The 13,220-nt window shown below is 34.1% G+C and overlaps 1 protein-coding gene across 1 annotated transcript; it reads left to right on the top strand.

The window, feature by feature from the left end:
* The first annotated feature begins 6,509 nt into the window (after positions 1–6,509).
* LOC122311738 (D-aminoacyl-tRNA deacylase) lies at positions 6,510–12,940 on the top strand. The gene is made up of 10 exons (XM_043126386.1): positions 6,510–6,525; positions 6,763–6,950; positions 7,083–7,266; positions 7,341–7,483; positions 7,654–7,717; positions 9,913–9,965; positions 10,437–10,492; positions 10,904–10,978; positions 11,596–11,784; positions 12,583–12,940. The coding sequence occupies exons 2-10, from the start codon at positions 6,849–6,851 to the stop codon at positions 12,668–12,670; spliced, it is 954 nt and encodes a 317-aa protein (XP_042982320.1). The 5' UTR covers positions 6,510–6,525; positions 6,763–6,848; the 3' UTR covers positions 12,671–12,940.
* The last annotated feature ends 280 nt before the right edge of the window (positions 12,941–13,220 follow it).

Raw genomic sequence — 13,220 nt, 5'->3', positions numbered from 1 at the left:
TCACTATAAATCTCATCTCAACTGCCAGATAGTTCCAACCTCCAATCTGTAACCATTTCATTTTCCAAGTTTATTCGCTTTCCTGGGCCCTCAAGCTTGGTTGTCACTCTTTACCACCGCTGGCCCAAAGGGAACCCCAGCTTATTGCTATTGCATGTTCTACTGTCGCTAAAATAATCTAGAAAACATATGAAGAAGAACCTGTCAGGAATTATAAGAAAAATAAAACATAGACAATAAAACTATATTCCCAAAGCTGTAGAGACTGCTATTCAGAGAGAAAAATAAAGATGCAATATTGTAGCGGAATAGTACATATATATATATATATAATAAACCATAATTAGCAGGCCGGGTAGGATTAATGGTGTTAAAAAATATCTGTGGGAGTAGCGGCGGCCCAAGCTTTCGCTCTATGGCACACAGTCTCGTTGAAAATCTACTTGAAAAAAAGGGGTAACAACAACATATTCTCGTCAAGTCGAGTATTCAAACCAAATTGTATACAAACGAAATCACGTTTCGATTAGAAAAAAAAAGAAATCACGTTTCTCATAAAAAAAAGTCCAAAAAAACAACTTGTTCATTGTCTCGATATTCTCGAGGTTTGCAACTTGCATAAAGATATAGACGCTCATTTATTTAATATTGCAATCTATATTGTCATGAGAAATGTTATTTATAATTATAAAATATGTAAATATTACGTAATCATTTAAAAAAAATAAATAAATATAAAATTTAAATAAAAAATTAATTTTTTTAATAATAAACTTCACTATTTTTTAAAATGAGTGCATTACACTTATATAACTCATAACTCTATCTAATGACTCGTATTACTATTAGATGATACAGATTGGCCGAAGTTATATTTTTAAAAAATTATAAGAAATATTTAAACTAGTAGCTGCCTCCATCACTTCAAACTACTAATGATCAATAATGCAAGTCTAATCTGGATTGATAAGGTTTTATTTAAATATTAAAAATATTTCAATTCATTTTATCTTATTATTATAATTTTTTTAAATTTTTACATAAAATATAATAAATAATTTAATTTTTTTAAATTTAAAATAATAATAATATTCCATTTAATTTTTAATTTTCATTTTAATTTATCTAATTTCAATTCCATACCAAACTGTACCAAAATCTCGTACAACACTACAACCACCAGTGGGGGCCCACATCTAAAAGATTGGGATTGTAAGAATATCATATGACTCATGACTGGATGGGAAAGCATAATTTGGTGCAACCACCGTGAGGGCCCGTATCTATATAAAATTTTAAATTTTTATTATTTATATGTAAAGTTGTGTATTAATTTATATATTAATATTAATTTTTTTATATTTAAAATTTAAATTAATATTATTTTTAATAAAATTTATTTTTTAATCAATCACATTAAATTTATACATAGATTAATGCGTATTAAATTTTTTTCAAATTTTTAATTAATTAAGATCCCCGCGATTTCTAATTTTTTATTTATTTTTCCTTTTTTAATAAAATTGACCAAAAGGACCACCATGAGATTATTGCCATCGCATCTTCTACCGTCACAAAGACAAAGGAAAGATATAAAGCAGGACCACTCGTTCGTTGTCTCCATATGAATAAAGCTATGCGTCCAATCCTATCGATGGTGATTCTTTTTTTTTTGTGAATTAATTTTTTTAATAATATTATAAATTTTCTGTTAAAAAATATTTAAGGATATAAAAAATATATAAAACAAAAAAAAATAAATGACCTTATCGGGAGGATCTCTCAAACTATATCCTATATTTTTAACATTTATAACATGCGTAAAAGATGTAAATGTATCTTTTTTGCTACTGGATGATATTTAGTGTTATGAAAACACAGACCGTCATTATTTTTTTCAAAATTACAAAAAATGTTTAAACCAGAAAATTATAGAGTTTTAAGGCTTTTGTTTAAGATATGCATAGAGAAAGTGAACACAAGATGTTTGATGGAATTCTCCAGTCACTGTGATAGTACCGAGAGTCCACTATTAATATTTATAATGTAAATTACGTCAATACAAGACGTATTTTACCGTTAGAGACTTGTGTTTATACAAGGAAATTGCATAAACAAAGAGATACAAATTTGAAAATTTTGGGGACTATCAGTTGCAAGTTTTGAGGTTGTCATATGAGTGATTGGGAGGATCCTCTTCCACCGGAAGTGTCGTAGCCATTGTGTGTGTGAAATCTTCATTTGGTAAGACTTCATTTGCATACATAGCCGCTGATGGTTGACTTATTCTATTACGACCTGCAAACTCTGTCAAGGTATAATGCCAAGTTTGGTGCAAATATTAGAATGACCAAATGGCTTGGTAAAAAAGATTAGCACATTGTAGAGAAGCTAAATCACACCAAGTATGAAGTAGACCAAGATTCTCACATTCATGTATGTAGTGAAAGCTAACCTCAATGTGCTTGATTCGAGTATGAAAAACATAATTAACTATCACATAAAGAGCACAAGGTTATCACAAAGTAAGAGTAGAGAGGACGGGAGATGAATGCCAAGATCATGAAATAAGTATGAGATCCAAGTTATCTCAACAGTAGTATGAACCATTGCTCTATAATCAGATTTAGAGCTTGATCTGGAAACTGTATGCTGCATTTTGGTAGGCCAAGAAATGCAGCTATTACCAAGAAAAACTCAATATCTTGTTGTGGAACATCTGGTGAGAGAGCAACTTGTCCAATTTGCCTTTGAAAAGACATAATGTTCAAGTATAGAATGAGAGCTGAAATAAAGATCAAGGTCAACAATATCTTTTAAATATTTAAGGATGCATTTGACCATTATATAATGGGCTTCTGTAGGCGAGTGCACAAGTTGAGATACAAAGTGAACAGCGTAGGAGAGGACGGAGCGAGTAAGGGTAAGATATTGATAAGCACAAACTATACTACGATAGTGAGTTGGGTTAGAGAAAGGTGTCTCTGAGGTCCTTTAGTTTTGGACATAATGGGAGTACTCATGGATTTATAGTCATGCATTTGATCACATTCTAAAATACTGAGGGCGTATTTGGTTTGGGACAAGTTAAGCCCATCAAAGGTCGGGGTGATTTGAATACCAAGAAGATAGTGGAGGGGACCAACATCTTTCATAAAAAATTGGAAGAGTTGAAATAAATCTTAAAGATAAGTAGAGGATGAAACACTTACCATTTGAATACAAAAAGTGTTTAATCTCATCTCATTATTATAATTTTATCAAATTTTTATATAAAATATAATAAATAATTCAACTTTTTTAAATCTCAAAACAATAATAATATTAAAAAAATAATATTCTAATAATACTTTATTTAATTTTTAACTTTCATTTCAATTCATCTCATTTCGACTCATTATCCAAATGGTACTAATAAACATCATCATACATGAATAAAATAAGAAAACCACAAGAAAAATGACAAATAAAAAGAGAAGAATCAGTGGTGCTACAAATAAAGCCATAAGTGAAAAAGATACCTCTAAACTTGTCAGACCATGCAAGTGGCACATAAAGAACTTTATTTAAATTGCAGACATGAGAAAAATGAGTTTGGTGAATAAAGCTTGGAGGTTGTTCCATGAAGACAGATTTGTGGAGATAATCATGAAGAAATGTGTCCTTGACATCTAATTGAAGAACACTCTAGTAGTTGATTAAATCAAGAGTACTAACAATCTGAATTGTGCTTGGTTTGATAACTAGAGAAAATGTTTCATAGTAGTCAAATGCCATTTACTCATAGAAACCTTTAGCAACTAAATAATCATTCAGGCGATCAATGGTGCTATTGGCTTTGAGTTTGGTTTGAAAAACCCATTCGCAACCAATGACAGACATGGTAGGCTCACTAGGGCCAAGAGTCTAGGTATTAGAGCGGACATACCATGTCTCAAACTACACCGCTCATCCCAACTCTTCATAGAACACACAATCAAAGTGAACACAAGATGTTTGATGGAATTCCTCAGTTAACGTGAGAGTACCAAGAGTCAACTATTGATATTTATAATACAAATTACATCAATATAAGAAATATTTTACCATTAGAAAATTGTGTTTATACAAGGAAATTGGGGGAACAAAGAGATACAGATATGACAAATTCGGGGACTAGCCGTTGCAAGGTTTGAGGTTGCCATATGAATGGTCGGTAGGATTCTCTTCCAATGGAAGCGTGGTAGCCTTGTTGTGTGTGTGAAATCTTCATTTGGTAAGTCTTCATTTGAGTAATAGCCGTTGATGGTTGACTTGTGCTATTATCGCAATGATACAATTTGCTGTAGCTTGCATAGAGGCTGCAGCAAATTGTCAAATTAGCATAGAGGCTACAATTTGCCTTTCGATCACGTACGTACGGGCACTGAGTCCACAGGATGGAGGTTCCAATTAGCAATGGCAGCGAGCCTCAGTCCCTGTCCAAAAGGCCAACCTGACAAAACATCTAATTATCAAATCATCCGTTTCTAAGTCTGTTAGGCCGTGGTTTACATTCCCAATACTTCCCTCTATGAAAGCATCTTTAATTAATTAGAGGTAGAGCACAATCAAGCTACGGTTTTTCACCGCTGTTAAGACTATCGTCACAATGGCAAAGCTTAATTTCTTCTTAAAGCGTTGTGAGGCAACCGATTAGAATGATGTCTCGATCAGGCCCTAAAAGGAGGTAGGGGAGCAACAAATCATGCATAAAAATAAAAAGTTGAAATGGGAGAATTTGCTTCTGCTTCTAAAAGACTGTAGGCTATTTTACTGGCCGGAAAAGACTCCTGCTTAAAAGCCTTCTAATCTTAATCTTTTGCATGCGTTTTGAGCCCCTACGTTTCTGTAATCATTCCTCCCTCGAGTTCGTGAGATCCAAACATGGATAAAATTTTGTTAGACACTGTTCTGGCCCCTTTGCCGGCTTCAATACCCAACAATGGGAGAAGCACAGCCACAAACCATCACTAGCTTTACCACCAAGCCCATTTGTATCAAAATCTTCTCTCCTAGAGCACTCACATTCGGCTCCATAAGAGTCTTTACAAATTTTCTTCAAACACTAATGTTTTCAAAACTATAATTTCGTAATAATAATATTTGTTTTAAAATCTCCTTTGCCCAAATGATCAGGTTTCAGAAAAAATCGTATCACCTTATAAGTAACATTTTTGTCATTTTCTAACCATCATATTTTCAACTCTATCAATTTTTGTCTTCCTTTAATGGTCAAAAAATTCCAAATCGTCATATATTAGTGTATAAATAAGTGAACTTGTTCTTCTAAACACAATTAAATTTATTTTTGTTCATATAAATTTATATAGGGTTAATAAAATGGTTTTGTTGAGGGCTAATAATATACTAAAATAAATAGGTCTGGGGACTCTTTTAAGTAATAAACAAATTTAGGAACTTACTTCAACAAACTTAAAATTATTCCCTAGTTTACCCGACTGATGGGAGATGATTTTTGTCCAAAATTAATCATTTTTTCTCATATTTAAGAAATTAAAATATTTTAATCATAAATAAATTATATAAAAATAAATTTATAAATTGATATAATTTAATATAAAATTATTTTTATTATAAAATAAATTTAAAGAATTCTATGAGGCCCTGTTTGGTTACACAGATGAGATGAGATGAGATGAGACGTTTTAAATAGTAATAAATAAAATATTGTTATAATATAATTTTTGAATATTAATTTTGTATTGGGATTTGAAAAAGTTACATTGTTTATTATATTTTGTATTGAGATTTGAAAAAGGTGTAATGATGAGTTGAGATGAGATGAGATGAGATTTTTGGTTTTGGCTAAACAAACAAGGCCTGAACCAATTCGTAAGTTTATTTGAGTTTATTTCCGAGCAGTTCTCAATAATCAGTACTTTTGCCGAGCCGACTGCGAATGCTCAACATTCTTTAGCCCAAATACGCCATTTTAGAATGAAAGAATGAATCTATACAGACTAAAGCTTTACCCGAAAAGCCATTCCCTCCGAGCATCAACCTTAATCGCAGTGCTACTTTCAACAGGATTGAAAAAGGAAAATAATTTTATACGTTCTTTCTTCAAAGTATCACTCTTTTTGTACGATAGTTAACTTCATCTCATTCCTCCAATTTACCCACATCTTCAAGATTTGGAGAATTGGTCGATCGTACTGAACGAGGGTCGAATTGCAAACAAATAGATGACTATCGCATCATGCACAATATCACAATCCATCAAAGAGCTTTGCATTGTAATGAAAGCAGTAATTGAGAAACTTCAGAACGCTGAAATGGAAATGGGGAAACAGAGGGCAAGCACTAGCAGTAACAACAGCCATTACGAGGTCATTGAGGCATTCATGCGTATTTGCCGAAACCATATTTCAAGGAGGACTCGGTGGTCATCGTCCTTGCCCTTTTTGCCCAGCAAAAGCTCTACATATTTCTGCAACTGTTGCCGAATAAGTGAAGCGCACACGTCAGTCTTATACAGTAAAGGTGAAGGTTCCCAGTTCGATCCTGGGTATCCATAATTACCCTCGAGATTTTCTTTTTTCAGCCCACCGTTCTTTCAAGTTTCCACGTGCTTCTTCCAATCGTAAAAAGTTTGTCAAATCTAGAATGAAATAAAATGAAAAGCTAAAAAACGAATTTCGTAAACAAGTGAAAACCGAGGCTCGATTTGACTTTTAGCTTTTTTTCTTTAGTATATAAGCTCCACTTCACAATTCACAGCACTCTGCCGAAATCGTAGAACATTGAAAGAGAACAGAAACGAAAAAGCACACTAATTTCCGGCGGGCGGGCGAGAGAGAAGAATAATGGTGACACTGGTGGTGGCGACGACGACGGACCCTGCGTCCTTGAACCCGGCCAACGCGCTCCTAGCCATGGCCGGCTGGCACCCTGGTCCCTCTTTCCAGGTTCAATTCCCCCCAAAGTTTCCTTCTTCAGTTCTTCGTGTATATATGCAAATATGTATTATGTTTTGAACACGTTTACTGGTTCCTTTCTTTCTTTTTTTGAAAATAAATTATCAATCTTTGGGTTACTAGGAGGGTTTCAAGAGCTTTGCTAACGAAGGAGTGAGGGTATTGCTACATGACAAGGGCATAGTGGAAGAGGATCAATTGGACCAGCGATGGGAGGAAGTCACCGGCGAGCCCGTTCATGAAGTCATTTTCTTCAGCAAACACACAGCCGTTTCCAACCGCCCCGCCCTCACCGTTCACCCCATCGGTAATTTGCTCGTTTCTCCCTTTGCTTATTCCGATTCTCTTATTTTACCAAATGTGCGAATAACGTGGATGCAGGGGTACCCCACTTGAGGGAAGAAGAAATTCCGCCTCAGGGCGGTAAGCCTGGATGGGCGGCGCCACCCAATCCTCGGATCGGCCCTTGGCTGAGGCTCTTGAAGAACATTGCTCGTTCTCATAATTTGGTTCCCGAGTTTGAGGTAACTTTCTCTTGCTCAATGCATTCTAATTACGATCAGGAAGCCAACTCTGATTGTTCCTCCTACCCTTTTTATTCGGCAAAAAAAAAAAAAAAAAAAAAAAAGGAAAAGCAATGCACTGTTATTATATTAGTGATCTCTTTGAAATTTTTTGTTACCTAAAATTGTAGATTACTTTGGAGGGTACTCATCATGGACCGGTGACTCATAAGCCAACTATGTTCATAGAGATTGGTAAGTCTTCTCTTAGTTTTTACACTTCTTTTTTGGTTTTTTTAATGTTAAGTAAATTAGTGGTAAACCCATGCGCTGCTTGGACTATTGCTAATACCGTCTAATTTTTCTACCATCTCAGCAGTCAAGTAATTCCTATAATCTCCAACTTCACCTCGTAGAAAAAATGCCTCATTTGCCTCTCCAGATGACAATTTTCCACTTTTAATCACCTCCAAATTAGTAGTAAACCCACGCTTTGCTCGGACTAAATTGCTAATACTATTTAGGCAAGCAGAGGTGGAAGTAGAAGATTTTTTTTTTTAAAAAAAAAAAAAAAATTGAAAAGGAGGGGAAATGTTTGTTTCAATAAGATTAGTCGAAGGTTGAGAAACCGTAGAGTTTATACCCGAGGGAGGAAAGGCTTTTATCAAGCAAGAAGAGGGGAAAAGTTGAGAAATAGAAATGTTTTGATGCAAAATAATGAATAAATAATAACATTTATGAAAATTGTTGATGACATGACTCATTCTTTTGTAAAGGCATTACTTAAGCTTTTATATAGGAATTAAATTTAATGACATGCAAGTATTTTATCAGACGTTAATATATGATTTTTTTTTTTTTTTTGTTGCTGTATAGAGTTTTGTGCATGAGTAATAGATTAGTTGTAGGATGGCAATTGAGTAGAAGTTACAATGTGCTCTTTGGATCGATTATTCATGTAAGATAGACTCGTGGTGGTAAGGTATGGCTAGCGAAAAGTTCAAAGGGGCAAAATACGCTATATTGAAGAGCCATAATATTTTCCCCTTCTACTCATTTGGTTAACTCATCTAGAATTGAATATTTCCAATAAGTGGTCTTTGGTCTTCTTACTTCATGAGCATAGCGACTTAGGGCTTGTTTGGACACTTAGAATATCTTAAAATATTTGTGAATAATAGTGAAATGGTTTGAGTTAAAATGTTTTATTGGGTTTTGGGAAGTGAGAGAGAAAAAGTTGAATAAAAACATTATAAAGTTAAAAAGTTGTTTGAATATAATTTATTAATACAATTTTTGTTTTGAAATTTGGAAAAATTGTATTGTTTTTTGTGTTTTATTTGGAAGTTTAGGAAAGTCGTATTGGTTTTGTGTTTGGATAATGATTAGGTAATGACAAGATGAAAAAGTTGAATATTTGAAGTTGTAAAGTGTTTTGTGTTTGAATGATGTTTGGGAAGGAAATATCGGAGAATACCTTGTTACACAAACAAGGCCATAATCTGATGAATAGGAGATTATATTGTAATGGTGTTTTGTCCCTCTTCTTGCCTTCAACCAATGTTGTCTAATTTCTCACAGTTGAAAATATATTGTAAGAACATTTTTAGGCTCTTAACCTAATAATTGAAAACAAACCAGTTTTTAGAAGGTTACTTCTATTCAAAGCACATAGGGGCACAACCCAATTACAAAAAGTGTACAATAGAGAAACAACTGACTATAGGGATGAAGAAAAAGAATATAATTCCATGAAATCTACAAAACCAGAGGAAATGAAGCTGTTGTCTGTTGTCATCCAAACATAAAGAGAATTAATCATAGTGACCCTTAGTTCTTAAACTGTCCTCTCACCATCTTGGATGGTCTGAGCATTGTGCTCCTGCCAAATGTACCACATCAAGCATAAAGGGAATATCCTTGAGACTTCTAAATTTCTATGACTACTTGGGGCTTCACCAGCAAGCATCAAATCCACCACCTGCTAGGAAACGATCCACTCAATCTGAAATATGCTGAATACCAAAGCCCATAAAATCCCTTGCCACCCCACGGTGAAGCAGAAAATGATCGATGTTATATGCACCTTGCTTACACATAGAACAACAGTCGATTGCTACAACATTTTTCTTTCTCAAATTATCCACTGTTAAGATCTTCTTGATGTAGCCAACCCGACAAAGAATACCATCCTAGTCAGTGCGTCATTTTCCCAACTATTCTACCAAGGAAAAGAGGGACCATCTTGGGGGAAAAACCATTTTGCTACAAGTATATTCTATTGAGAGGAAAATGTACATCATCAAAACAGAAGGAACCATGATCTGTGTTAGTTTTCAGCTGTAAATGCATTTTTCTTAAGTTTCAGTCAATGCTATGTTACATTTAATTATATGATTTCATATTTGGATTTCCATTTAAGTTTAACCAGTTTCTTCTGGTTAATACAGGTAGTACGGAAGAATACTGGAAGAGGCAAGATGCAGCTCATGTTATTGCTCTAGTGAGTAGAAATTAATGAATTTGTAGCTTTTTTTTTTCGTAAGTAGAGTTTGGTTCGCTTGGGTTATGTCCAGATGAATAGGAGACCTCTTTGCCAATTGGAGAGGATTATATGTTAGCCCAAAATTGTAGCAGTGTGGAAGATGGTCCCCCTACCTGTTTAGTGTGGTGCATTTGGACAACAAAAAATGACAACTTTCAAAGATTGTGAGCAGATGTTAGAAGAGCTTAAAATTTCTTTATTAATACTCTGGTCCATTTAGCAACTGCCATATATTTTAATTGCCCAAATTTCATAGATTTTCTTGTAATTTTTTCTATTTCTAATTAAGTATTCTTCTTGTATCTGTCCCTTGTATATGTATGCCTTCCGTTTTTTCTAAAAATACAACTTTCTATTATTTAAGAAAAAAAGATAAAAAAATGTTTCATTTTCACTTTCACTAAAATTTGGTTGAACTGATGCTTGAAGTTAGTTTGGGAAGGACTTGGTCTTGGAGGAGGAGCTGCTGTGGGAAACTGGAGCAGGTACGGTCCAAAAGCCAAAGAAAATCTCAGGCTATTTCTTAATCTTGTTTGTTTGGTGCAAGTTTGATGTTTGCATTTACATTCTTCACCAAAACTTGGTTATTCTACATTGTAGACTAGTTTCATGTTTAGTACCCAGAGACCTGTCTTTATTCTGCCCCTGTTTTATGACTTCTCATATGTGAATTTGTTTATGTTCTGGTTAGTGTGATTGCTTACTTGAAAAGTGTTTACTGCCAACTTGTTCCATTTTTTAGGGGACTTGTGCAACTCTAACTTTGAGAAAAGTTAGAGATCACGTATTGTGTGTTTAGAACATAATTATATGATTGAGAAAAGAAAAGTTTCTGTCATCTCACTCCTTCCACACAAGATGACTTTTTTTATGGGCAAAATTGTGTTCTGATGCAGGGAGAACGATAAGAAGAAAGTCCTTCTTGGGATAGGTGGTGGACATTATGCACCTCGGCATATGGACATAGTTCTGTAAGTTATGCTCATACAGCAGTTTTCTGCTCTCGTTTGATTCTTTAAAACTTCTCTCAGTGCTATACATCAGTTATTGACATTGAACTCTTACGTGCAAATTGATTAAGAATGTAGCTGCCACTATGGTGACTAATTAATTCAAATCATGCACAAAAATAGAAGCTCATTATTTGTAGTGTTGTTCCTTTTAACCTTATAATGTGGTACGTTTATACAACTTTGGACATGCTAACATGCACCAACTGAGTTCTCTGATGAGTATATAAAATTTGGTTTATAACTGTGGAGACGTGTTTTCCAATTTCTCTATTTTATCCTGTTGATACCTCCTTGCGACAAGAAGAAAAGAGAAGCTAACAAACAAACAACCAAAATAAACTTCAAATTTTCAATTTCTTGTTTAGTTTGTTTTTTATTAGAAATTAATTTTTTCATCAATCTTGGGTCTCTTTTTCACTGTCACTGGTCTTGTATTTCTGAGAATTCTGTTAATCTAACTGTTCTTATGCCATTTTCATGTCTAAACGAAGCATAGATGAACTTGTTCACAATTAATGCACTGAAATAGGTCTTGTCTTCTCACAAAATAAGTCCTCTGTTGTTTTCAAATACAGGAAAGATGGTATTTGGGTGGGCCACCTACTTTCTGGATATTCCTTGCCGATGGAAGATCCCAGCCTGTCAAAAGTAGAAGAACATGCAAAAGAGATTGGAGGGACTTGGAAGGAGTCAATCAAAGCTGCATTTGAGGCTACAAGATTGGCTTTCCCTGGTGGGGAAATTCTTGCACACCTTGATCAAAAGTAAGATTACTGAGAAGAATATTTGGCTTAGTTTGATGAGATCTAAAAATATGATCAGAAGCTTGAAAATCTAATGCCATTGATGCATTTTGAGAAATGAATGTTATCTAAACGATTATTCAAGCAGACATAGGTAACAACTTATTAATATGATTTGGCTTAACATGTCTTTTGCATGTGCAATATTAAATGTTGGTTTAACCGTGAGAGTGGAGTATATTGTGGGTAGAAATAGCAAGCTTGAAAATTCTCAAAACGCTTCGCATTATGTGGACCGTAACTATGAAACACCCTACTGCTGTAGTTGCATATGATTGAAACCAGTGTCTGCTAAATGGTTACAGTTTGCCTGCTTATGGTCTTTCATTTTTATTCTCCCCTTTTCCAGTGATACTCTATCAACACTTGATAGAAAAAGGGTTTACCAGAAAGATCTACCCATTTTTGTGGAACGGTTTACATACGCTTTATTACCATTGATTTTACTTTTTAGAAATTTCTTCCAGGCAAATACAAATGATATGATCAGTTTAAAGATTTATAGCTTTACTGTTAAATTTTAAAGACGTGTATCTTTTTGTTTTAGGTTTTTATCTCTCAATAAGGAACTTGTAAATGGTTAAGTTTTGATAGCGACCTCTTGTATCCTGAAATGTTTTATGCTTCCATTGTCTTGTAAGATTAATTTTGTTTTGGCATTATAGCCTGTTCTATTTTGGTGTTTGGGTTCTGCAATTTCATAGGAAAATTATTTCGTTACCCGTCTGGTTATTTCACACTGCATAATATTGGTTGCAGGAGTTTCAAGGGCTGGCAGAAGAATGCTATAACAGCGTTCCTAGGGGAGCAGAACATATCAATTGGCAAACCAAATGACTTCAACTGATTTTTGGAAGGACATCATTATATTGTGGACACAACTTTTTCAGACGACATTATTGATAAATTGTGACAGTTTATTATAGTTATATAAAGTTACATCCTATAGGATTAGCTACAGTTGGAAGCATTTAGTGAAATTTCTTGCCAAAGGCCATTACTTTTGCCTGATGAAAGATGTGGAATGATCTGAATCACGAATTCTTCTTGTAGATGAACATGTGATCGTGAGTGATAATCTGCAAATGCTTGGCACTTGAGAAATTTTATTTTCCTATATTGCTGCGTATTGGTTGGATGTTGGTCACTCTCAGGATTGATGATGGTGCTGCGATATAAACAATAAATAATTATCAAAAGGGTGCTGCCATGCATGCATTTCCTAAATTAATGATCACAGACTATCACCCTTGTCGGAAGCATTTGAAATCTTGTTATGTCGACTGAGGTTAAGAACCGTTTAAAGCTATAACATATAAATTGCCAGTATTACTATAAAAACTACAAAAAGAGTTGATAAAGCCCTAAAGGAAGAATGAAGAAATACTCAAATTCCT

The sequence above is a fragment of the Carya illinoinensis genome, chromosome 5 (genome assembly GCF_018687715.1).
Source record: "Carya illinoinensis cultivar Pawnee chromosome 5, C.illinoinensisPawnee_v1, whole genome shotgun sequence".
Taxonomy (NCBI): Eukaryota; Viridiplantae; Streptophyta; class Magnoliopsida; order Fagales; family Juglandaceae; genus Carya; species Carya illinoinensis.
This window is presented reverse-complemented; position numbering and strand designations above follow the sequence as displayed.

Coding starts and splice junctions, on each gene's coding strand:
- LOC122311738 (XM_043126386.1), top strand. CDS start 6,849: ATGGTGACACTGGTGGTGGCGACGACGACGGACCCTGCGTCCTTGAAC. Junction 6,951..7,082: donor ACCCTGGTCCCTCTTTCCAG/GTTCAATTCCCC, acceptor TTGGGTTACTAG/GAGGGTTTCAAGAGCTTTGC. Junction 10,979..11,595: donor CGGCATATGGACATAGTTCT/GTAAGTTATGCT, acceptor TTTCAAATACAG/GAAAGATGGTATTTGGGTGG.